Source organism: Vulpes lagopus, chromosome 2 (genome assembly GCF_018345385.1).
Source record: "Vulpes lagopus strain Blue_001 chromosome 2, ASM1834538v1, whole genome shotgun sequence".
NCBI classification, from domain to species: Eukaryota; Metazoa; Chordata; class Mammalia; order Carnivora; family Canidae; genus Vulpes; species Vulpes lagopus.
In genome coordinates, this window is record NC_054825.1 from 157,171,021 (window position 1) to 157,197,932 (window position 26,912).

The 26,912-nt window shown below is 45.8% G+C and overlaps 2 protein-coding genes across 2 annotated transcripts in view; both read left to right on the forward strand.

Annotated features, from left to right (window-relative positions):
* Positions 1-17,513, forward strand: LOC121484153 (zinc finger protein 256-like). Its single transcript, XM_041742979.1, is given in 5 exon segments — positions 1-134; positions 406-665; positions 2,811-2,937; positions 7,838-9,987; positions 9,989-17,513. Coding segments are annotated over 4 exon segments (2,460 nt in total). The 5' UTR covers positions 1-134; positions 406-578; the 3' UTR covers positions 10,085-17,513.
* LOC121478609 overlaps positions 14,604-26,912 on the forward strand; it is a 17,601-nt gene continuing 5,292 nt past the window's right edge. The window contains exons 1-3 of the mRNA XM_041733719.1: positions 14,604-14,665; positions 21,711-22,377; positions 24,526-24,652. Of these exons, the coding sequence (XP_041589653.1) occupies positions 14,604-14,665; positions 21,711-22,377; positions 24,526-24,652 (856 nt within the window). The remainder of the gene's footprint in view (positions 14,666-21,710; positions 22,378-24,525; positions 24,653-26,912) is intronic.

Below are 26,912 nucleotides of genomic sequence, written 5' to 3' on the forward strand. Positions count from 1 at the left end.
GGGTCGGGCTCAGGTCGGGGTGACTAGTCGTGAAGACGCAAAGGGACCCACTGTCCTCGCCAGGCACACGGAGGGCCGGGCCCATTCCGCCTCCGAGTCCGATGGCTGCGGCCGCGCCCAGGACCCCGGCGCAGGTAAACGCTCGTCCCCCGGACCCTCCCCGCTCTCCCTGCACCCAGACCCCTAAGCCCGAGCGCGGGGCGCCTGCTCGTGGCCCTGCGGCCCCGGCCCCGGCGTTCCGGACGGGGAGGCGCCGGTGTGCCGGGTCCCCGCGGGTGAGCGCCTGCGGGCTGTATTGCTGCAGCGGGCAGCAGGGGAGGGGCGGGCAGGGGCTGACTGCGGGGGTGGGGGTTCGCTGCGCCAGCAGCGGTGAACTGCACGTGTCCATTCTTTCTGTCAAAGCAGGTGCCGCGCGGCCAGTGAGGCCTGCGCCCTCGCTGCCTGACGGGGCCGTCTGTCTTGGCGGTGCTGAGAGGGGGGCGACCCGGGTGTACATAGGCTTTATCTGGCCGCAGAGAAGGGCACGCCCCGCGGGGGTAAGCGAGGAGGAGGGAATCGCAGTAGTCGGTGGATTGTTGATGGACTCCGTGGCCACCGTGGACGTGGTGAACCGGTTGACTGGTCTATGTTCTGAGAAGGGCCGAGGCCGATTGTGGGTGTTGCAGGTGAGAAAAGGAAGGGAGGAGTCAGGGCAAACCCCAGGGCCTTCGTTACGTGAACCTTAAAAAGTGCCAGTTCCCCGCAAAAATGGATTGATGTAGGAGCGACAGAGAACTGCGGTTTGGAATAAAGCAGCTGAGTCAAAATAGCGGGCCAGTGTGGAGAACAAGAGAGAGGTAGTCTATTTTAAGGGGAAAGGGGGGAAGTTGGGGAGGCTGTTGTAAACTACAAGTCCACTGGAGTAAGTTGGGAGTTGCGGCTTCTCATTGGCTGAGCTGTTGGGTGCGGTGATCAGGAAAGCCTGTCTTTTGGGGTCTGAGGTAGTGAAGTCGTGTCCCATATAAGGTCAATCCCATCGCTTTCTGTTGGGCCTGCAGTTGATCACATTGGTAGTGCCTGAGAGCTCCCCGAAGTGCAACCTCGCGACTCCAGTTTAGTGAGGTTTCCCGTTATGAATAGCAGCGTAAGGGATTGAAGCTCCCGTGAACCTGATGGAAGTTAGCAGTATGTTGATTATCGCTTGGGGTGTCCTCACTTGTCTTGACATGGTTAAGCATCTTAGATGTTTTAGGAAAGTGTGAGTGATGGTGTGGAGTGGGCAGCTGGACAGGACATTTTGGGAAACTGGGGGAAAGTTGCAGATTGGAGGCTTCCCAAAGTGATGGCTGTTGTGCGGAGCAGGGGGAGAATTGGGTCCCATATAGGAAGGGCATGCAGGGACGCCTGGGTGGCTCAGCGGTTTAGCGCCTGCCTTCCGCCCAGGGTGTGATCCTGGAGTCCCGGGATGGAGTCCCACATCAGGCTCCCTGCGTGGAGCCTGCTTCTCCCTCTGCCTCTGTCTCTGTGTCTCTCATGAATAAATAAATAAAATATTAAAAAAAAAAAAGGAAGGGAATGCAGAGAATATTAGCAGTGCTATTAGTAGGTCACCGAGTCCTACTAAACTGTGCTGAAGAGTGGTTCTGTTGTTCAGCGTGACTTTGTATAGTTGCTGGGCATTGCGAACACAGGTGAAGGTAGAGAGAATGATCTGGCAGTCAGATGGGCAAGCCTTCCACAGGGTGATGGATGGAACAAGAGATAGCAGAGGACAACTGGGAGTTTTGGGGGTTTTTTGTTTTTGGTTTTTTTTTTTTGTCTGTCTGTTTTAAGGCGGCTCCATGCCCTTGTGGAGCCCAAAATGAGACTTGACCTCTGGACTCTGAGATCAAGAGTCAAATGCTGAACCTACGAGTGTTTGGGAAACAGGGGCTACTATCTTACCAGTTTTGTAGGGCTTCACCAGAATTTTGGGATCAGCTTTTACCATATTTGGGGTCTTTCAAAGTCTTGCTGCTGGATAAGGTCTGGGCAGATGTGATCATTGCTGCTTCACTGTGCCTGGCAGGGAGACCTTTAGTGCTGGGGTCTTCACAACGGTTCAATGGACAGTGGTGGGTTCTGATGGTTGAGGGACAGCATGGGTAGCACAGAAGTAGAAGAGGGTCTGTGAGTATCCTAAGTTGACATGTGCTTGTGAGTGCCTGTCATTGAAGGGAGGATTACAGGCAGGTTGAGGAGGGCTTCTCAGCAGCATCTGAGACTTTCCCTCATTTGGGATTCATGAGAGTCCTGGGGCGGTAGTGGAGCCATCAAACATCCTTTGGATGACCTGTGACTAGTACAAGGTGAGAGAATCGTGTGGTGTGGGGGCAGGAAGGCGTGGGCGTTCATCTGTGGGGTCTGAAGACAGGAGAGAGGTACAGTCTACAGAATCATGTGCACATGGAGAGGAAGTGTGAGCCAAGGACCTCAGGGTCCTGATATTGAGGACTCTCTGTTAAAGCAGGGCCCATACCTGGCTGTCTCAGGGCATAATCTGGGAGCCTGCATGGGAATGGGCTCCTGACAGGGGGATGGGACCTTGCAGGCCACACCCAGATCTTAGATTGCACCTACATGTCCCGTGTCTGTTACTACTGAGGACTGAACAGTGATTGACGGGAAGGCGAGAGGAGTGCAGCATTAGTGGCACCAGGACCTGGCATTTATCTTACAGTGGGGAGCTGAGGTGGCAGGGGAGACTGGGGTGCTGTGTGGGGGGGGGTTGGATTGTGGGTTCTCAGAGAGAGAGAGAATGTTCATGGTTCCATCTGTCGCTCTCCTGACAGGGTGGCGTGACCTTTGAGGACATTGCCGTGTACTTCTCCTGGAAGGAGTGGAGACTTCTGGATGAGGCTCAGAGACGGCTGTACCACCATGTGATGCTGGAGAACTTTACGCTTATATCCTCACTGGGTAAGGCCTTCACCATCCTCATTCACCTGGAGTAGTAGACTCTGTATTCCACATCCCCCTCCTCTCTTTTCCAGGGGATGGTTTGTCCTTCTCATGTGTGGCCTGTGGGCACTGCTTGCTTCCCCAGCTTTCTGGGTAGTTGCTTTTGTGGCTAGCTCTGAGTTGTTGGTGTTTCCTTTCCTCTGCCCTGCAGTCCCTGTACCCTGTGTGCTGAACCCTGAGGGTGACATTGGAGGTCAGTAGTCCTGCAGTGAAGCTGATGGATTGCACCTGGCTTGCCCTCTGCCCGGCTGGGTACAGGTGTTCCGATCCGTGCCATTTCTGTGGCCCGCCTTTTGATACCTTGTGACATTTCCTTGTGCCTGCCTGTGCCTGAAACTGCAGGCATTGGCATGTTTACTTCTTAAGTGGACCATGGGCTACTTCTCAGGAGTGTCCTCTATGGTTCTTCCTGTAGTGTTTACATCTCTTCTTCCATCTGGTCGCCTTCCTTCAACTTTTGAGAAATGATTAACAAATAAAATTATATTATTGAAAGTATATTATATGATGATTTGGGATGCCTGGGTGTCTCAGCAGTTGGGCGTCTGCCGGGTGTGATCTCCGTTCAGAGATCATGTCCCGCTCTGGGCTCCCTGTGGGGAGCCTGCTTCTCCCTCTGCCTGTGTCTCTGCCTTTCTCTGTGTCTCTTATGAATAAATAAATAAAATCTTTAAAAATAAATAAGGTGTATTATATGATGATTTATTATAGAATATGAAACTATTACCTAAATTAAGGCAATCAACACACCGATCACTTGATATAACTTTTTTCAGCAGCCCGGGTGGTTCAGTGGTTTAGTGCTGTCTTCAGCCAAAGGCGTGATTCTGGAGACCTGGGATCAAGTCCCACGTCAGGCTCTCTGCATAGGTCCTGCTTCTTCCCATGCCTGTGTCTCTGTGTGTGTGTGTGTGTGTGTCTCTCATGAATAAATAAATAAATCTTAAAAAAAATTTACTTTTTTGTTAGTATTGTTGAGAAAGCTTAATATCTACTCACTTACCAAATTTCAGGTGTACAATACAGTATTAACAACTGTATTCAAAGCAGCCCGGGTGGCTCAGCGATTTAGCGCCGCCTTCAGCCCAGGGCGTGATCCTGGAGACCTGAGATGAGTCCCACAGTTGGGCTCTCCGCAGGGGGCCTGCTTCTTCCTCTGCCTGTGTCTCTGTGCCTCTCTCTCTCTCTCTCTCTCTCTCTCTCATGAATAAATAAATAAAATCTTAAACAGACAAAGAAAAGAACTGTATTCAAACTGCTGTACATTCGGTCCTTAGAACTTACTCATGTTTTAAGTGAAAGCGTGTATCCCTGACCACCATCTCCCCATTTCCACCAGTCCTAGCTTCTGGCATCCTGTTTTCTTTTTTTGTGAGTTTGGGTATGTTTGTTTTTTCAAGAATATCCTTATATGTAATACTGTGCAATACTTGTCTTTTACTGTGTGGTTTATTTGACTTAGCATAGTATTTTTCAGGTTCATCCATATTGTGGCAAGTGGAAATTTTGCTTTCTTTTTTATGACTGAATATTCCTGTGTATGTGTGTATACTAAATGTTCTTTGTCACTTTAAACACACAGGCACAGTTAATGATATTTCCACATACTGGTTATTGTGAATAATACTGCAGTGAGTATGTGTGTGAAGATACTCTGTGGAGATACTGATTTTCTTTGGTATACATACCTAGAAATGACAATGGTGGACCATGTGGTAGTTTTTTTGCTTTTGTTTTTTTGTTTTTGTTTTTGTTTTTTAATTTAAACTTAGTTAACATGTAGTGTAGTAATAGTTTTTGGAGTAGAATTCCATGATTTGTCACTTACATGCAATTCCCAGTGCTCATCACAAGTGCCCTCTTTAATATTCATCGCTTATCTGGCCCATCCCCACCCACTTCCCTCCATCAACTCTTAGTTCTGTATCCTTTTTCTTTTTCTTTTCTTTTCTTTTTTTTTTTTTTAAGATTTATTTATTCATGAGAGACACAGAGAGGGGGTGTGGGCAGAGACACAGGTAGAGGGGAGTAGCAGGCTCCCCAAAGAGAGCCCAATGCAGGACTCAATCCTGGATCCCAGGATCAGGCTGTGAGCCAAAGGCAGACGCTCAACCACTCAACCACCCAGGCGTCCCTTTTTTTTTTTTCTTTCTCCTTTTTCTACTCCCCCTTCTCATTTGTTCATTTGTTTTCTTAAATTGCAGATATGAGTGAGATCATATGATATTGTCTTTCTTTGATTGACTTATTTCACTTAGCCTAATAACCTCTAGTTTCATCCATGTCATTACAAATGGCAAGATTTCATTCTTTTTGAAGGCTGAGTAATACTCCATTATATAAATATACCACATCTTCTTTATCCATTCATTAGTCAGTGGACATATGGTTCTCTTCTTGTCAATAATGCTGCTGTACACATCAGGGTGTATATACGCCTTCTTATCTGTGTTTTTGTATCCTTTGGATAAATATAGTTGTTGGTTTGTAGGGTAGTTCTGTTGTTAACTTTTTGAGCAACCTCCATAATGTTCTCCAGAGTGGCTGTACCAGTTTGCATTTCTCACTAACAGTCCAAAAGTGTTCCCCTTTTTCCACATCCTCACCAACACTTGTTTCCTGTGTTGTTAGTTTTAACCATTCTCACAGGTGTGAGATGATATCTCATCATGGTTTTGATTTGTAGTTCCCTGATAGGAATAGTGTTAAGCATCTTTTCATACATCTGTTAGCCATCTATCTGGATGTCTTCTTTGGAAAAATGTCTATTCGTGTCTTCTGCCCATTTCTTAACTGGATTATTTGTTTTGTGATGTTGAGTTTGGTAAGTTCTTTATAGATTTTGGATAGTAAGCCTTTATCGTATATGTTGTTTGCAAATATCTTCATCCATTCTGTAGGCTGCCTTTTAGTTTTGTTGATTGTTTCCTTTGCTATGCAGAACCTTTTATCTGGATGAAGTCTCAATAGTTCATTTTTGCTTTTGCTTCCCTCATTTCTGGCAACGTGTCTGATAAGTTGCTATGGCTGAGGTCAAAGAGGTTTCTGTCTATGTTCTCTAGGATTTTGATGGTTTCTTGTTTCACATTTAGATCTTTCATCTGTTTTTTAATTTTTTTTTCATGTATGGTATAAAATAATGGTCCAGTTTCATTCTTTTCCATGTTGCTATCCAGTTTTCCCAGCACCATTTGTTGAAGAAACTGTCTTTTTTTTCCTTTGAATAATATTTCCTTCTTTGTGGAAGATTAGTTGACCATAGAGTTGAGGGTCCATTTCTGGGCTCTCTTTTCTGTTCCATTGATCTATCTATCTGTTTTTGTGCCAGTACCATACTATGTTAATCACTACAGCTTTGTAATAAAACTTGAAATCCGGAATTGTGATGCTTCCAGTTTTTTCTTTTTTCTTTTAAGATTTTATTTATTTATTTATGAGAGACACAGAGAAAAAGCAGAGACACAGGCAGAGGGAGAAGCCAACTTCCTGCAGGCACCCCAATGTGGGGCTCAATCCCAGACCTGGGATCCGGGATCATGCCCTGAGCTGAAGGCAAATGCTCACTCATCCTCTGAGCCACCCACGCACCCCTCCAGTTTTGTTTTTCTTTTCGGAATTGCTTTGGCTATTCAGGGAATTTTGTGGTTCCATACAAATTTTTAGGATTTTTTGTTCTCGCTGTGTGACACATGCTGGTGGTATTTTGATAAGGATTGCATTAATTTTAATTTTTTAAAAGATTTTTTTTTTTTTATTAGAGAGAGAGAGAGAGAGAGAGAGGCAGAAACACAGGCAGAGGGAGAGGCAGGCTTCATGCCGGAAGGCCGATATGGGACTCGATCCCAGGACTCCAGGATCAGGCCCTGGGCCAAAGGCAGGAGCCAAACCACTGAGCCACCCAGTGATCCCTCCTACAGTATTTTTCTTTTCTGTTTTCTTTTTTCTTTTCAGTAGGCTCCACACTCAGCATGGAGCCAAACACAGGGCTTAAACTCACGACCCTGAGATCAAGACCTGAGCTGCAATCAAAGATCAGATGCCCAACTGACTGAGTCACCCAGGGGCCCTGTCCTACAGTATTTCTATCTTCCTGGTACCATGTAGTTCCTCAGCTAGGGCTTCCAGGGAAGAGTCCTTCATGTATCAGAGTATGCTGCAGACATGACCAGGTGGGCTCAGAGAGGACCTGTTTCTGGCGAATCACAGCTGGGAAAGCTGGTGATATTAGGCCTCTGTTCATATCATACTGGGCACCTTTGTTTGTTCAACCAGAGTTTGCTGTAGTTGGCAATGGCCACACCCCATTTCTGGCTTTCTTTCTTCTCTGTTGGCAGTTTGTGGACTTCTGGGTTCTGTTTCTTTGGTGATGCCTTGACTTCCAGCGCAGGGGTAATCGGTGCTCCTCGGGCCTCCACATCTCACCCCTTTCTCTCACTGCTCTTTCTGTGTAGTCCAACATTCACACTTGCCCAGTTTGCCATGAGATGTTAACAAATCCCTGAACTGACCTTGAACAGTAGCAAATTTCTTGTGATTGGATTTTCCAAAGCCTTCTACTCAGCCAAATATCTGCAGCAAAAATGGGCCTACTCGAAGCTGTGGGCAGAGAACAAGTTGTAGACCCTGGCTCTCTTCCTGGTGTCATACCTTAGTTTTGTATTCTTCTAGTGAGCTCTCCATGATACTTTGATCTTAAGGGCCCAGTAACACACAGCAGTCACTCCTTCAACTGAATTCCATCTCCAGTGTCTAGAAAACCATGCCATACATTTATGCTCAGGTAAGACTGGCATGTATGTGATTGGCTTACCCATCACTATAGTCAACACATATTTCACCAGCATTTCTTTGTGTTCAGGTTGCTGCTGTGGAGCAGAGGCTGCGGAGGCACCCATTGAACAGAGTGCTTCTGGAGGTGTGTCACAGACCAGGACGCCCAGGATAGCTCTGACTTCCCGGATGACCCACCCCTGTGAGATGTGTAGTCTTGTCTTGAGAGACATTTTCCACTTGGCTGAGGAGCAAGGAAAAGAAAACAGCCAGAAACTGTTAAGGTGTGGGGCATGTGGGAAACGATTTTATTTTAGTATACGGTTTAAACAGCAGCAGGAGCAGCACATGGCTGAAAAACCATTCAGAAACCGTGTAGACAGGGTCTCTGTTGTGAAGAGCTGGGGACTCCACAATTCTGGAAAGTCCTTTACCTGTGGGGAAGTTCAGAAAGATTTTCTGTCTGGCTCGGGGCATCTGCAGCAAGAGGCCACTGAGAGTAGGGAGAAGCCGAACACAATCATCCAGTGCAGAGCAACTTTACAAAGCAGAAAAAGTCATTATCCTTGGGGAGAATGCAAGAATGCCTTTGGTCCCCAACATTCACATATTCAGGACCAGGGTGTTCACCTTGGAAGACAGTGCTTTATGTGCAGTGACTGTGGGAAGTCTTTTAGCACTCATACTGCTCTCCATTATCACCAGAGAGTTCACACTGGAGAGAGGCCTTATGAGTGCAGTGAGTGTGGCAAGTCCTTTACCCGAAGACATAGCCTCAATGTGCACCTAAAGGTTCACTCAGGTGAAAGGCCTTATAAGTGTAATGAATGTGGGAAATCTTTTATTTGTAGGTATGAACTCCAGTATCATCATAGAAGTCATTCTGGAGAAAAACCTTATGAGTGTAGTGAATGTGGAAAATCTTTTACCTCTAGCTCTGCCCTCAGTTATCATCAGAGATCTCACAGAGGAGAAAGACCTTATGAGTGCAATGAATGTGGGAAATCTTTTACTTCTGGGTCTTCCCTCAGGTACCATCAGAGAGGTCACACGGGAGAAAGGCCTTATGAGTGCAGTGAATGTGGGAAATCCTTTAGACAAAAATATTCCCTCTCAATACACCAGAAAATTCATAGTAGAGGAAGCCCTTATAAATGCAACAAATGTGGGAAATCTTTTTCTTGTAGTTCCAGTTTCCATTATCATCAGAGAATTCACACAGGAGAAAGGCCTTATGAGTGCAGTGAGTGTGGAAAATCTTTTATCAGTAGCACTGCCCTCCATTATCATCAGAGAATTCATACTGGAGAAAGGCCTCATGAGTGCAGTGACTGTGGGAAATCTTTCAGCACTCATAGTGCTCTTCGATATCATCGCAGAGTTCACACTGGAGAGAGACCTCATGAGTGCAGTGAGTGTGGCAAGTCCTTTACCCGAAGAAATAGCCTCAATATGCACCTCAAAGTTCATTCAAGTGAAAGGTTTTATGAGTGTAATGAATGTGGGAAATCTTTTATTTGTAGGTATGAACTCCAGTATCATAACAGAGTTCATTCTGGAGAAAAACCTTTTGAGTGCAATGAATGTGGAAAATCTTTTACCTCTAGCTCTGCCCTCACTTATCATCAGAGATCTCACAGAGGAGAAAGGCCTTATGAGTGTAGTGAATGTGGAAAATCTTTTACTTCTGGGTCTTCCCTCAGGTACCACCAGAGAGGTCACACAGGAGAAAGGCCTTATCAGTGCAGTGAATGTGGGAAATCCTTTAGGCAAAAACATTCCCTCTCAATACATCAGAGAATTCATAATGGTGGAAACCCTTACCAATGCGACAAATGTGGGAAATCTTTTACTTTTAGTTCCAGCTTCTATTATCATCAGAGAATTCACACAGGAGAAAGGCCTTATGAGTGCAGTGAGTGTGGAAAATCTTTTATCAGTAGCACTGCCCTCCATTATCATCACAGAGTTCATACTGGAGAAAGGCCTCATGAGTGCAGTGAATGTGGGAAGTCCTTTATCCAAACATCTTCCCTCTTAGTACACCAGAGACTTCATAAGAGAGAAAGGCCTTACGAATGCAGTGAATGTGGTAAATCCTTTACCTATAGTTCCAGTTTCCATTATCATCAAAAAGTTCACACTGGAGAAAGGCCACATGAGTGCAGTGAATGTGGGAAGTCCTTTATCACTCGTACTGCTCTCTGTTACCATCACAGGGTTCACACTGGAGAACGGCCTTATGAGTGCAGTGAATGTGGGAAATCGTTTAGGGGAAAATCTAACCTCTCTCAACATTGGAAAGTTCACACTAGAGAAAGGCATAATTGTATAATGAATATGCAATTTCCTTATTCAGTGTAATGACACTGGTGAAACTCTCTGAGGAGGCATTTGCCTGATTTGAATCTTTTACAGTTGGAGATTCCTTACAATTTCAGTTATGTTGGAATATATGTGGCTAAGTTGCATTTTCTAACTTGTCCAGAGATCCCTCTAAATTTATGTAACTGACAGTTCAGTGACTATTTCACCTCTGCCAGCTGTTAGGTCCACACAGTGCGCACCTGTCCTCACCCCAGTGTACTCCTTGTACTCAGGCTGACTTCTGTTCTCATGAATTGCAGCAGATTAGCAGTAACCTGAGGTCTTAGGGGTCAGCTTTCCTTCTTCCTTGAATACCTTCAAGGCATGGACCTAAATCAGTGATGATCCAGAGAATATCATGAGTTTGGCTGGCAGTTTACAGAGAATGACTACGTTTTTCAGGGATACCTTGGTCTTATGTGATGCTTGTGATGAGTTTTTCCAGCTTCCAGGTCACAGACCGGAGAACTATCTGCTGCACGTTGATTTGGCCGACATGGTAATCAAGGCCTTACTGTTTAAGTCCTTTTTGATTTTGAATTTCTACTTACTGTACAGGCTAATTTATAAAGAGACATGGGCTCATCAGTCATCAAAGGCTCACCTTATTAGGAATCTCCAATTATCTGTGCCTGTGGAGGGAGAGGAGGAAGGCAGAAAACAGCTTGCCAGGTTTTTTGTTTTTTGTTTTTTTTTAAGTAAATTTGTGTCCAACTTGGGACTCAAACTCAAAACCTCATGAATCACAGGCTCAGGCAGCCTGGGTGGCTCTGCGGTTTAGCGCTTGCCTTTGGCCTAGGGCATGATCCTGGAGTCCTGGGATCGAGTCCCACGTTGGGCTCCCTGCATGGAGCCTGCTTCTCCCTCTGCCTTGTGTCTCTGCCTCTTTCTCTCTGGATCTCTCATGAATAAATAAATAAAATATTAAAAAAAAAAAAAAAAAAAAAGAATCACAGGCTCTACTGACTGAGCCAGCCAGGTGTTTCAGTAAGCAGCCTGCCAGTTTTGACTAAATTTGCATTGCTGCCCCACAGCCTCCTATGCAGGGCTTTCTGGTTTTCATTTGAGGCCTGGATGCCATGTGATTTTAGGATCCTCAGTGATGACCCCAAGGAGGTGGCAAGTATGAGACCCTCAGATGCTTCTGCAAGCAGCATGAATTTTTCCCCATACTCAAAAGAGATCTCACAGGGAATGTCAGCACCATTGAGGTGGTATCTTCCCATGTCTACAAACAGCTATGTGCTCTGATGTCCACAGTTCACTAGGCTAGGGTCACTGGTTCTAAGACCACAGGGGGCAGGGGGAAACTGTAACTGGTACAGAAACACTGGCTTAATAGGAAATGGAGGAGACTGCATCCAACTGGATGCAGTGTGCCTTTTCTAAAAGTGCATCCGGACAAGTTTCTGTGACAGTGACTGCAGGATTAGTGTGTGCACAAATCTGAGGAGGTATAGGTGTGCCTTTCTTATGTAGCTGAAGTCATTGTCAGATAAAATAATTGAAAGCTATTGATTCCTTTACCCCCCTCATTGTTTACCACTTCAAAGCCATTACTGCACAAAGAGGAAAACAAGATATTAAAGGGGGTGGAGGGGGCGCCTGGGTGACTCAGTGGTTGAGTGCCGGCCTTCAGCCCAGGATATGATCCTGGAGACCCAGGATCGAGTTCCACATCGGGCTCCCTGCATGGAGCCTGTTTCCCCCTTTGCCTCTCACTCTCTGTGTGTCTCATGAATAAATAAATAAAATCTTAAAAAATAAATAAATAAAAATAAAAGGGGTGGAGGAATCTGTAGTTTTTTGATGTGGCTCTTAAGACCCAGGCACTGTTCCTGTTGGCTCTGGTGGAAATGTCCTTCATTGCTCCCGGTATTTGCAGACACCGAGGTAAGACTGACCCCTAGAGGACATGGGAACAGGTGGGACTGTCAGTATAGGGTTGCCAAACATATTTTTGAGCTGATTTTTAAAACTATAAAGGTTTAATTTACAGATGCTAATAAACTGCGTGTTTAAAAATGTACAATTTGATAAGTTTTGACAAGCATATGAATCTCTGAAAACCATCATAACCTTGATAATGACTATATATGTCATGGTATATTTACCTCCTGCCCTATTACAATCTCTCCTTATGCTACCCACCTCTTGGTAACCATTGTACTTTGTTTTGCAATGGAAGCCATCACACTTTTTATTTATATGTTTGGAATCAAACTGTTTACTCTTTTTTTTTTCCTGATTTCCTTTGTGTTTTATAATTACTTTGACTTTCATCAATGATATTATGAGTAGCTCACTTTTCTAACATTCTTATGTTTGGGTATGCTGCTGTTACTTTATTCATCCTTTTTATGGGCTTTTAGGTTATTTCTAGATTTGCCTATTGAAAATAAAGCACTCAACAAACATTTGTGTCAGTACTTTCATATAGACATGCTGTTTTTATTTTTGTCAGTAATGTTCAATATCTGAGTCACGTGGTAGATGAATACTAACTTAGAAACTGCTATACTGTGATCAAAATGATTGTTTGCCAAAAAAAAAAAAATGATTGTTTGCTTTTGCATTCACATCAACAGTGGATGGAAGTCCATATCTTCTACATACCTGCCAACACTTGATATGACCATTCTTTAATTTCAGCTCATGTAATAAGTGTGTAGTATAATCTCAGTGTAGTTTTATTTTTTAAAAGATTTTTATTTATTTATTCATGAGAGAGAGAGGCAGAGGGAGAAGTAGGCTCCCTGCAAGGAGCCCCATGTGGGACTTGATCCTGGACCCCAGGATCATTCCCTGAGCTGAAGGTAGACTTTCAACTGCTTAACCACCCAGGTGTCCCCTTAGTGTAGTTTTTATTGCATTTCCTGAAGGATTCATGATTTTGAGCATCTTTTGTTTTACTTGCCAATTATAAATCTTATGTATTTCTTTTCCATTAACATCATTTGCCTATTTTCTTGTATGTGAGTTACAGCAATTTTCCTTTTCATTTACAAATAAGACACTAAAGCAACAAAGGCATGTTTAAAAGAAAACCCCAAGCCCTGAGTACAGTTGCTTTGCTACCACTACATCACCAAACCTGGGCTTAATAGCTAACCTATTGTAGATGAGTAGTTTTAGTTTTAAGTTGTATGTTGTAGTTTTAACTTTTCCTCAATCAGCCCAAAGTTTCCTGGTTACAGTAGTGATGTAATCCACCTAATAAGTCCCCATTGTCCCCCACAAATGGGGATGACTTTGCCCAAATAATCCTTTTTTTTTTTTAATATTTTATTTATTCATTCACGAGAAGCACACAGAGAGGGGCAGAGACATAGGCAGAGAGAGAAAGAGAGAAGCAGGCTCCATGCAGGGAGCCTGATGTGGGACTTGATCCCTGGACTCCAGGATCACACCCTGGGCTGAAGGCAGGCGCTCAACCGCTGAGCCACCCAGGCGTCCCTCCTTTTTTGTTTTTATGACGTCCTTGTCCTGCCTTTAAAACCTTTCTGCCCCATTGGAGCTCCCTTAATATTTACAAGATGGGATGCTGTTCAATTCATAAATTGTTCAATAGAGATAATTTGATCTTCAAATTTACTCAGTTGAATATTGTTTTTTTTTTTTAGCAGAAACACTATATATGTTTAAATTTAGCGTGCATTCTTACCATCATGTTAGCACTTTCATAAGTGCAGGCATGCAGAAATATAAAAATTCATCCCTGATGTAGTGTTTGCCTCTTTACAAAGTTAAATTCTCCCATTATGATTGCGGGATATTCTCAGAGAAAGCACTGAAAAGCTGTACTTGGGTGTTTGGTGGAAAACTAAACTTTGGCATCTGCAGGAGATTTTACAAGCCCAGGCAGACAGCAGATTTGGGGGCTGAGAGCTGGCTGGAGGTGTGCAGGAGTCTCACAGGCAGGAGACATTTATCCTGACCGGCCGGAGGGGAGAGACTCCCTGAACACCCTGAGGGGTGAGTGTAAGTCAGGCTGGTCTCACATTAGTAAAGACAAGGTTGGCACACCCGGCAGAGTTGCTTCCTCCCATCCCACGCGGTATATGGGAAGAACGTCTCACCGTGGAGTGCCAGCCTCCAAGTGATTTAATTCCTTCTCTTTCTGTAACAATTAACTGCTAATCACCCAAAGAATCGTCATTCCGTGTCTCCGATCTGGGCTTTGTTTCCAGACAGCTAGCTCAGGGGAAGTTGGATGGGCCCAGGAGGGGACGGGCGCTGGGGTCATATCCGGCCTCCCCCTGACCTGGAAGTACTTGGAGCCTGGGGCAGCGGGAACTCTATCAGAAAAGACAGGGATTCCCCTGAGTGGTATTTCACCTGGAACATCCGGTCAGTGCCGGCCTCCCTCTCCACTGGAAGGATGGGAGTCCAGGTGGTGTAGGGCCTCTACCAGAACGAAGAGGGTCCCTAGTTCAGGCATGTGGGAAGCTGCGGAGTCCTTTTTTCCCTCCTGGACACGGAGGATCATGGTGCCATCTCGCAAAATCAGCCAGGAAGGGGCCGGGCCTGCAGAAGGGCCTGGTGCCTGGTAGGACGGCAGGGGTGGCTCAGGAAGAGAGGAGACACCTGGCAGTTGTTGGAAGGACCCTCTGGGTTGAGTACCCATACTTTGCTGGAGCCGATATTCCTATCAATCCTTAAGGTGGTGCCTGCCCACAGCTCTGGCCATTCTTGCTCCCCAGGGACACAGCACAGTCCACAGATGTGTCCTCCATTCCTCCCACAGGCATCATCATGACTGCTCTGGCTCCTCTTGGCGGTGATGGAGTGTAGACGTCTGGACTAAACTCAGTGGATTATGTTGTCCATGATTATTTTAATGGAAAAAAGCCTCAGGCCCAAGATGATCAAGAAATTATGACCTTGTTGTACTGCCCCAGCACAGGGGTGTGAGAGCACCTAACCTGGGGTTCCTAAACAGACTAGATTTGGCCACTCCCCAATTACAAAATCCAAAGGCTGAGAAATGTGTGGTGGTTAAAGAAGAAAGGACCTCAGCGAGGACAATGCAGGGAAGACAGTGGAATAACCTCTCAAAAATTGTCTCCAAAGTGCTCAAAACGCTTCCGGGTTTGTAGAAGGAAAATGTGGGGCAAAGGTGAGTAGGGACTTGCTGGTAGGCAGTAAAAGTCAAATAGGTCATTGTCCTGGAGTCAATCATGGGTGGGGTCTTGCATGTTCAGGGTAATCCTTAGTGCTTAAGGTGTAGTTTGGGTTCCCATCAGAGGATGCTTTGCCATCAGGGTCTTCCATCTGAGTCGAGACAAACTGGAAAGAAGAACCTGGCTAGAAAGTTTGAGGTCAAATGGGGGCAGCCAAGGTCCTCTTTCAGTACTAAGAGAAACAGTATGTATGTGTGAAGCCACTTTGGGCCCTCAACCAACCTAGTAATCCTAAGGTTTAACAAGAACACTTAGCCCACATGATTGATTAACATTTCTCTGTTCATCTATAGATCATGCATTCTCTCCTAGAAAGAGTGAGCACTTATGCATGCCACAAAGCAAAACAGACCCTCTTGCACAACCCCTAGGCACTAAGGAACCAGACCTCCTTGTACCACCTACCAGCACTGTGATAACATCTATAGCTAGCAGCACCAAGTGTGCATATAGTCAAGAAATGTTACAGACCAATGTAGTCCCTTTACTGGTCACTGTCCTAACATTAACAACCTGTAGGCAAGACAGAAACCTCGGAATTGGCATTTGTACTAGAATCTACCTTCTCCCTAGGTGGCCAGTCTCCTGATAAAGATCATGTTCTGTTCCAATCAACACCTGCCTCGTTAGTATTGACTTCTGGGAGTTCTAGGTAGCCAGAACTGGGTTTTGGAAACAGAGGAGGGTATTTGAACACAGAGACACACACACAGAGCAACCCATCCATGTGAAAAAGCAATTCTAGGGATACCTGAGTGGCTCAGTGGTTAAGTGTTGGTCTTTGGCTCAGGGTGTGGTCCTGGGATTCCGGGATCAGTCCCATATTGGGCTCCCCTTGAGGAACCTGCTTCTCCCTCTGTCTATGTCTCTGCCTCTCTGTCTCTCGTGAATAAATAAAATATTTCTTTTAAAAAGAAAAAGCATACCAACTGCAAACATTGTTTTTCTGCAACCACTCTGGTTAGAAGCTTTTCACTTTTTTTGTTTTAAATATTTTATTTATTTATTTGAGAGAGAACTAAAGGAGCACAAGCAGAGGGGAAAGGAAGAAGCAGGCTTCCCTCTGAACAAGGAACCTGATGTGGTGCCTGATTTCAGGACCCTGGGATCATGAGCTGACCTGAAGGCAGACACCGAACTGACTGAACCACCCAGGTGCCCCAGAGGTTTTCACTTTCAATGTTCATAAAGGAGTAATAATCCATTAATAATAGAAAATCAGACACTCTAGACTTATTTAATGAAGATAACACATGAGTATTGATAAATTTTGTAGCTTCTGTTCTGAAATCCTACAGCTGTAGAGGAGATTCATGTGAAGAACAGTAAGTGCCCGGTCTTCAGGAACCACAACTAGTGGATGGAATGTTTTACTTTGTGTCTATTTTACCCAGATATGTCTTAACTAATTCTTGGGCTACCACCAAAGTGTCTGAGTCAGTAAGTCTCAGTTGTGGGCTTAACATGAGCATTTCTAATGAATTGACATGAGCTAATGGAGAGAGTCAATGCAGAGATGAAACTATTAAAACAGGTTATTTAGGGAAGGTCAGGCTGACTCCCTCCAGGCTTCAATACAGGGAGGCTGTAGATCTACAGGCTATGATGAGCAGCAGAGCAAAGGGTTCAAATGCACGTCTGCTGAGTGTCTCTGCAGTGAGCCAGGCAGGCTAAAGGCTTAAAGGGCTAGAGTCCCAGGGTCTCCACTGCAGAACTGTGCACAGGAAGACACCTTGCCACCTGATTCTTTTGCTTGAAACTGCAAATCTACAAAGAGACCACTACATGCAGGTGGCTCCAATGCCCTAGCCACCTACATAAGCAAATTGAAACTTAACCTGGAGCAAATTCTTGTAAATGCCTCAATGGTGAAACCAAAAAAAAAAAAAAACAAACCCAAACACACACAGTCATCTGTATTGCTCTCCATGCTGGGCATGGAATCTACTTAAAGCATCCACTTAGAACAAAAACACAAAACAGTCAACTAGAGTTTCTCAAATAAGACCTTAAGCTATAAGCAATCATATAAATTATAGCTTTGTTTCCCCTTTGAGTCTACAAAAGCCATTTCCACATTTGATTTGGTGCTGTCTGAATGGATTTGGTGTTTGTTCAGATAGATTCTTTGAAATTTTCAAATAACTCACTTCATTTAAGAGAGCTAATAAAAAAAAAAAAAACTCCATAGAACACAGCCTTGCTCAATGGTGTTCTTTTTTTTTTTTTTTAAGATTTTATTTATTTATCCATGAGAGACATAGAGAGATGCAGAGAAAGAGGCAGAGACACAAGCAGAGGGAGAAGCAGGCCCCATGCAGAGGGCCCGACATGGTACTCAATCCCAGGTCTCCAGGATCACGACCCAGGCCGAAGGCAGGTGCTAAACCGCTGAGCCACCCGGGCTGCCCCTCTTATTTTTTTTTTTTTTAAGATTTTTATTTATTAATTCATGAGAGAGAGAGAGGCAGAGACACAGGCAGAAGAAGAAGCAGGCTCCATGCAGGGAGCCCAACATGGGACTCGATCCCGGGACTCCAGGATCACACTCTGGGCCAAAGGCAGGCACTAAACCACGGAGCCATCCAGGGATCCCCAATGGTGCTCTTATTACTCAGGGCTCCTAGGATGCCAGGGTGGCTCAGTGGTTGAACGTCTGTCTTCAGCTCAGGGCATGATCCCGGGGTCCTGGGATCAAGTCCCACATTGGGCTCCCCTCAGGGGCTTGCTTCTCCCTCTGCCTGTGTCTCTGTCTCTGTGTGTTTCTCATAAATAAATAAAATCTTTTAAAAAGAATGAGGGCTTCCCTTCTGGCCAATTAATTATTGCACCTGGTCCCCTCGTCTCACAAAATCACCTCTCCTTGTTTCCATTTTGACATAGAATATAACTTAGTAAATCTTTTTTCATGTTTCCTGTGTTTTCTTTGAACATAATACACGGCATTTGAAGGCAGGACTCCTTGTCTTCTGCCTGCATTTCTCCCATGCATCTACCAAAGTTTCTGAGAAACCAGTATGTACTCAATGCATATTTGTTACAACAATGAATAAACAACATTTCAATTTTACTTGCATTTTTATTCCAAGCATCTTACATTGCTTCCTTAACTCTCCCTCCAAAGTGGTGTGAAAATTAGTAAAGAAAACCATATTTAAAATGGAGATCTAGGGATGCCTGGGTGGCTCAGCGGTAAGCATCTGCCTTTGGCTCAGGGCATGATCCTGGGGTCCCAGGATCGAGTCCCGCATCAGCCTTCCTGCATGGAGCCTGCTTCTCCTTCTGCCTATGTCTCTGCCTCTCTCTCTCTCTCTCTCTCTGTGTGTGTGTGTGTGTGTGTGTGTCTCTGATGAATAAATAAAATCTTTAAAAATAAATATATAAATAAAATGGAGATCTAATAGAGTGCCTGGGTGGCTCAGTCCTTGAAGCATTCAGCTTTTGATTTTGGCTCAAGTCATGATCTCAGGATTATGAAAGTTAGCCCCACATTGGGCTCTACCCTCAGCAGGGAGTTTGCTTGAGAGCCTCTCTGTCCCTCCCCCACTCATTCTCTCTCTCTTTCTCTCTCTCTCTCTCTCTTTCAAATAAATAGAATCTTTTAAATGAAATGGAGGATTCACACAGGGAGGAATAGATAATCAGCAGGGAAAATGAGTATTATTTTTATTTTGAAGAGGGAGGATGCTTTCTCAGTACAAATTTAATCTCCTGTTTTGAAAAAAAGGAAGATCTCTACTTGCCCCAGGAACCACACACTAACCAGGACATGCAGCCAATGAAAAACTGTCACAACTGGAAACTTTTTCTTCGATGAACTTTTACTGATAGCAAACCTCCCACTTTCTTATTAAACCCTAATAAAATCTGACGTTAGCTTCTAACTCTTCAGTCTTGATTGTGGTTTGTCGTGGTTGCTAATCCCCAGTTGAAATTCCTCTATTAGTCCTGAATAAACTAAGTTTTCTAGTAAAATAACTGGTTATTTACTCATAGAGATGACAGTAGCATTGCTCAATGTTTTCAACAATGAGAAAGTCACATTTTAGAGATAAAAGCCTTACCATAGTGACCAAGCACATTGGTCCACCACAGTCACATGCTCCTTTGATATTAACTTTTCTCAAACATCTTAGGCTTCTTCTAAAAGCTCTCTAAGGGGGCACCCCTGGTGGCTCAATGGTTTAGCACTGCCTTCAGCCCAGGGCCTGATCCTAGAGACCTGGGATTGAGTCCTATGTCAGGTTCCCTGCATGGAGCCTGCTTCTCCCTCTCTGCCTGTGTCTCTGCCTCTCTCTCTCTGTGTGTGTGTATGTGTGTCTGTGTGTGGCTCATGAACAAACAAGTAAATAAAATATTTTTAAAAAATAAAAAAAGCTCTGTAAGGTCCTCTAAAAAAAAGAAGAAAGGAGGAAGGGAGGAGGAAGGAGGAGGGCGGGAGGAGAAGAAAGGAGGAGGGAGGGAGGAGAAGGAAGGAGGGAGGAGGAAAACAGATGCCTGGGTGGCTCAGCAATTGAACTTCTGCCTTCAGGTCGGGGTCTGGTTCTGGAGGCCTGGGATCGAGTCCCACATCAGGCTCCCTGAATGGAGCTTGCTTCTCTCTCTGCCTGTCTCTGCATTTCTCTTTCCCCAAGTCTCTCATGAATAAATAAATGAAATCTTTAAAAAATATAAAATTCTCTGAGGTCATAACTGGTTTTTTTTTCAGCTCTTATTGATGTGTTGGGAGATAGAATGTGGATTTCCTCATAGCTATTTCTGCCACTATCTTCAAATAGCTCCATAACCCTTATGAACTACTTTCTGAAATGTGCATTTTATGGCTGTTTTTCTGTGATTAATTCCTAAAGCAACACAATTGCCAGTGCCTGAGGAAAGAAGAATCACTTCCCAGTAAGGAGATGAGATCACTGAATTCAGATAAACCTTTGTTTCAGGGTTCAGATACTCCCTTTGCACACTCACTGCAACTGAAAATGGCAATATGTGTTTGATTTGAAAAATAGCATCAGTTAAGTTCCACTATGTATGGGGTGATATTAGATTCCTAAAGGAAATTAAGGACATTTGAAATTATGTAGTAAGAAATATATGGATACAAGTGTTCCTTAATAGAAGGGACACAACCACTATACAGGCAAGAGAGGATTAGTGTGGAGCCAGAGGCTGACTCTGTCACTGACCACTTCATTCAGGGTGGCCTAACATTCCTGCTCTTCTTCAATATCAGAGAACTGTAAGGGGTGTAAAAGAGTAAACCACAGGCCTCAAATGGAGTCACTTCTGTTAGGCCATGTTACAAACCAGGGAGTAATTCTAAAGCTCAATGCACTTTCAAACTTCCTCAGAAATTTAGTTCCAAGCTCAGTCAGGAATTTTCTGGTCAGCACCAAAAAGGCAATCTGCCACATGGATGGGCCATCTCAATTCCCAAAGAAATATGAGATATTCTCCTAATAAGAAGACTCTTTTGTCCCCACAATAAGGTGACCTCACCTGACATAATCCTTTGTTCTGTTTATGACATTTAGGTCTTATCTCTAAAAACCTATCCCTTTCTGTACTGCTTGGAGCTGCCCTTTACCTGCTGAAAGAGATGCTGCCCAAGTCACAAATCACTGACTGAAGCCAATAGACCTTACAATGTCTTAGACTTAATTTTGTGTTGTTTAACACGGACTTCTGTATTCTTTCTAACCAATTCCAAACTGACTATAACGTTTCGGGATACAAGCATTGATGAGCAACATCTTTCCAGCTATGTACTTTCATTTAATGTATCTGGAGTGCTGTACGAAATGACATGTAATTTACCTAAATAAAAGGATTTTTGTTTTATTTATTTATGATAGTCACACAGAGAGAGAGAGAGGCAGAGACATAGGCAGAGGGAGAAGCAGGCTCCATGCACCGGGAGCCCACCCGGGCCTCCAGGATCGCGCCCTGGGCCAAAGGCAGGCGCTAAACCGCTGCGCCACCCAGGGATCCCTAAATAAAAGGATTTGAGAGCATCTAAAATAATAGTGTCTTGGAAGCTGACCGAACTTCCGGGAGTCTGAAGTTATGACCCTTCGCCTTTAACAAGAAGTGATGCTAGTCCCTCTGGGTAGCAGAAGCACTTTCCTGCAGCCCTCAGGATGCCACGTGACCTCCGCTCCAGTACTACCGGGTGGAGGACAACGCCCCCCCCCCCCCCCCCCACACACACACCGGAGGGTGCACACACACCGGAGGGTGCCTGAGCTCTGGGAACTACACCACCGAAAGAGCCTGGGCACCGAAGGCGCACGAGGGGCCAATGAGGGCACAGGACGCGGCGTTACTACGCGGGCGCAATCCCCGGGGGCGGGACTTCCCGCCTCATCTGGTGTAGGTACTTTTGCCTCTGGTTGGGTCTGTTTATCCTGTAAGGTTTGGGTTCAGAGTCGGGGTGACTAACCCTGAACACCCGAAGGCACATGCTGTCTTCGTCGCACCCAGTGGGGGCCGGGCCCCGCACCGCCTCTCGAGTCCAATGACAGCGACCGCGCCCAGGACCCCGGCGCAGGTAAACGCTCGTCCCCCGGACCCTCCCCGCTCTCCCTGCACCCAGACCCCTAAGCCCGAGCGCGGGGCGCCTGCTCGTGGCCCTGCGGCCCCGGCCCCGGCGTTCCGGACGGGGAGGCGCCGGTGTGCCGGGTCCCCGCGGGTGAGCGCCTGCGGGCTGTATTGCTGCAGCGGGCAGCAGGGGAGGGGCGGGCAGGGGCTGACTGCGGGGGTGGGGGTTCGCTGCGCCAGCAGCGGTGAACTGCACGTGTCCATTCTTTCTGTCAAAGCAGGTGCCGCGCGGCCAGTGAGGCCTGCGCCCTCGCTGCCTGACGGGGCCGTCTGTCTTGGCGGTGCTGAGAGGGGGGCGACCCGGGTGTACATAGGCTTTATCTGGCCGCAGAGAAGGGCACGCCCCGCGGGGGTAAGCGAGGAGGAGGGAATCGCAGTAGTCGGTGGATTGTTGATGGACTCCGTGGCCACCGTGGACGTGGTGAACCGGTTGACTGGTCTATGTTCTGAGAAGGGCCGAGGCCGATTGTGGGTGTTGCAGGTGAGAAAAGGAAGGGAGGAGTCAGGGCAAACCCCAGGGCCTTCGTTACGTGAACCTTAAAAAGTGCCAGTTCCCCGCAAAAATGGATTGATGTAGGAGCGACAGAGAACTGCGGTTTGGAATAAAGCAGCTGAGTCAAAATAGCGGGCCAGTGTGGAGAACAAGAGAGAGGTAGTCTATTTTAAGGGGAAAGGGGGGAAGTTGGGGAGGCTGTTGTAAACTACAAGTCCACTGGAGTAAGTTGGGAGTTGCGGCTTCTCATTGGCTGAGCTGTTGGGTGCGGTGATCAGGAAAGCCTGTCTTTTGGGGTCTGAGGTAGTGAAGTCGTGTCCCATATAAGGTCAATCCCATCGCTTTCTGTTGGGCCTGCAGTTGATCACATTGGTAGTGCCTGAGAGCTTGCCGAAGTGCAACCTCCCGACTCCAGTTTAGTGAGGTTTCCCGTTATGAATAGCAGCGTAAGGGATTGAAGCTCCCGTGAACCTGATGGAAGTTGGCAGTATGTTGATTATCGCTTGGGGTGTCCTCACTTGTCTTGACATGGTTAAGCATCTTAGATGTGTTAGGAAAGTGTGAGTGATGGTGTGGAGTGGGCAGCTGGACAGGACATTTTGGGAAACTGGGGGAAAGTTGCAGATTGGAGGCTTCCAAAAGTGATGGCTGTTGTGCGGAGCAGGGGGAGAATTGGGTCCCATTTAGGAAGGGCATGCAGGGACGCCTGGGTGGCTCAGCGGTTTAGCGCCTGCCTTCCACCCAGGGTGTGATCCTGGAGTCCCGGGATGGAGTCCCACATCAGGCTCCCTGCGTGGAGCCTGCTTCTCCCTCTGCCTCTGTCTCTGTGTCTCTCATGAATAAATAAATAAAATCTTAAAAAAAAAAAAAAAGGAAGGGAATGCAGAGAATATTAGCAGTGCTATTAGTAGGTCACCGAGTCCTACTAAACTGTGCTGAAGAGTGGTTCTGTTGTTCAGCGTGACTTTGTATAGTTGCTGGGCATTGCGAACACAGGTGAAGGTAGAGAGAATGATCTGGCAGTCAGATGGGCAAGCCTTCCACAGTGTGGTGGATGGAACAAGAGATAGCAGAGGACAACTGGGAGTTTTGGGGTTTTTTGTTTTTGTTTTTGTTTTTGTCTGTCTGTTTTAAGGCGGCTCCATGCCCTTGTGGAGCCCAAAATGAGACTTGACCTCTGGACTCTGAGATCAAGAGTCAAATGCTGAACCTACGAGTGTTTGGGAAACAGGGGCTACTATCTTACCAGTTTTGTAGGGCTTCACCAGAATTTTGGGATCAGCTTTTACCATATTTGGGGTCTTTCAAAGTCTTGCTGCTGGATAAGGTCTGGGCAGATGTGATCATTGCTGCTTCACTGTGCCTGGCAGGGAGACCTTTAGTGCTGGGGTCTTCACAACGGTTCAGTGGACAGTGCTGGGTTCTGATGGTTGAGGGACAGCATGGGCAGCACAGAAGTAGAAGAAGGTCTGTGAGTATCCTAAGTTGACATGTGCTTGTGAGTGCCTGTCATTGAAGGGAGGATTACAGGCAGGTTGAGGAGGGCTTCTCAGCAGCATCTGAGGCTTTCCCTCATTTGGGATTCATGAGAGTCCTGGGGCGGTAGTGGAGCCATCAAACATCCTTTGGATGACCTGTGACGAGTACAAGAGTGAGTGGTGGGAGAATCGTGTGGTGTGGGGGCAGGAAGGCGTGGGCGTTCATCTGTGGGGTCTGAAGACAGGAGAGAGGTACAGTCTACAGAATCATGTGCACATGGAGAGGAAGTGTGAGCCAAGGACCTCAGGGTCCTGATATTGAGGACTCTCTGTTAAAGCAGGGCCCATACCTGGCTGTCTCAGGGCATAATCTGGGAGCCTGCATGGGAATGGGCTCCTGACAGGGGGATGGGACCTTGCAGGCCACACCCAGATCTTAGATTGCACCTACATGTCCCGTGTCTGTTACTACTGAGGACTGAACAGTGATTGACGGGAAGGCGAGAGGAGTGCAGCATTAGTGGCACCAGGACCTGGCATTTTCTTACAGTGGGGAGCTGAGGTGGCAGGGGAGACTGGGGTGCTGTGTGTGGGGGGGTTGGATTGTGGGTTCTCAGAGAGAGAATGTTCATGGTTCCATCTGTCGCTCTCCTGACAGGGTGGCGTGACCTTTGAGGACATTGCCGTGTACTTCTCCTGGAAGGAGTGGAGACTTCTGGATGAGGCTCAGAGACGGCTGTACCACCATGTGATGCTGGAGAACTTTACGCTTATATCCTCACTGGGTAAGGCCTTCACCGTCCTCATTCACCTGGAGTAGTAGACTCTGTATTCCACATCCCCCTCCTCTCTTTTCTAGGGGGTGGTTTGTCCTTCTCATGTGTGGCCTGTGGGCACTGCTTGGGTCCCCAGATTTCTGGGTAGTTGCTTTTGTGGCTAGCTCTGAGTTGTTGGTGTGCCCTTTCCTCTGCCCTGCAGTCCCTGTACCCTGTGTGCTGAACCCTGAGGGTGACGTTGGAGGTCAGTAGTCCTGCAGTGAGGCTGATGGATTGCACCTGGCTTGCCCTCTGCCCAGCTGGGTACATGGGTTCAGATCCGTGCCATTTCTGTGGCCCGGCTTTTGATGCCTTGCTTTAGGTGACATTTCCTTGTGCCTGCCTGTGCCTGAAACTGCAGGCATTGGCATGTTTACTTCTTAAGTGGACCATGGGCTACTTCTCAAGAGTGTCCTCTATGGTTCTTTCTGTGGTGTTTACATCTCTTCTACTCTCCGCCTTCCCTTGAGCTTTAAGATATTATTGACAGATAAGAATATATCAGTGAAATTACATTATATGATAATTTTTGATATACCTTATAAGATTGGTGTAGTTTTTTTTAGTTTTATGTATTTGAGAGAATGAGAGGGAAAAAGTGTGTGTACTTGCACGTGCAAGCAGAGAGTAAAGGAAAGGAAGAGAGAAGCCTAAGCTGACTCAGTGCTGAGAACGGAGCCTGTGGTGGGGCTTGATATGAGGACCCTGATACCACTACCTGTGCAGAAACCAAGAAATTGGATGCTTAAACCACTGCACTACCAGGCACCCTTACTTTATGAAATTATTAACAAAATGAGGGACACTTCGGTGACCCGGTTGTTGAGCGTCTGCCTTTAGCTCAGGGCGTGTTCCCACAGTTCCAGGATCGAGTCCCACTTTGGGCTCCTTGCATGGAGTCTGCTTCTCCTTCTGCCTGTCTCTGTCTCTCTCTCTTTCTCTGTCTCTCATGAATAAATAATTAAAAACAAAAACAAAAACAAAATGAAGCTATAGCACACCATCACTTAACATAATTATCTTTTTTGATCGTGATAGTGAGTCAAGAACTTAATACCTATCCTGTTATCAAAATCAAGTGTCGAGGGATCCCTGGGTGGCGCAGCGGTTTAGCGCCTGCCTTTGGCCCAGGGCGCGATCCTGGAGACCCGGGATCGAATCCCACGTCGGGCTCCCGGTGCATGGAGCCTGCTTCTCCCTCTGCCTGTGTCTCTGCCTCTCTCTCTCTCTCTGTGACTATCATAAATAAAAAAAAAAAATTAAAAAATTAAAAAATTAAAAAAAAAATCAAGTGTCGAATACGATATTAATGACTGTAATCAACCTGTTGTACATTAGAATCTCAGAACTTCCTTATCTTGTAAGTGAAAATGTGTACCCCTGACCAACATCTCCCCATTTCCCTGAGTCCCTAGCTTCTGGCTTTCTACTTTGTTTATAGGAGTTTGATTTATTTCTTTTTTATATAATACTTAGATAAGTGATACCCTACAAGGCTTGTGTTTTGCTGTCTGCTGTTTTGACTTTGCATAATGTTTTCCAGGTCCATCTGTGGAAAGTGACTATGTTGCCTTCTTTTTTTTATGGCTGAATATTCCTGTGTGTGTGTGTATGTGTGTGTGTACTAAATTTTCCTTGTCTCTTTATTTCATTTATTCATTTAAATACAATTTATTTTTTTTGGGCTGCCCCAGTGGCTCCGTGGTTTAGCACCGCCTTCAGCCCAGGGTGTGATCCTGGAGACCTGGGATCAAGTCCCACATCAGGCTTCCTGCATGGAGCCTGCTTCTCCCTCTGCTTGTGTCTCTGCCTCTCTCTCTCTCTCTCTCCCTCTCTTTCTGTGTCTCTCATGAATAAATAAATAAAATCTTAAAAAAAATTATTTTATTTTTTACATATACTCCATATACAGTGTGGGGCTTGCACTTATAATGCCAAGATCAAGAGTCACATACTTTATGGACAGAGGCAGCCAGGCTTGCCTCCTTTGTCACTTTAAACATTCATACACACTTACTGATGTTTCCATTTATTTACTGTTATGAATAATACTTCAGTGAATATCCATGTTCAGATACTTATGGAGAGACCGATTTTGTTTCTTTGGGATACATAACTAGAAATGGCAATTGTGGACTATATGGTAATTATATTTTAAATTTTTGGTGGGTTGCCCTAATCTTTTCCATAATAATTTCCCTATTTCCATTTCCAGCAGCAGAAATCAAAT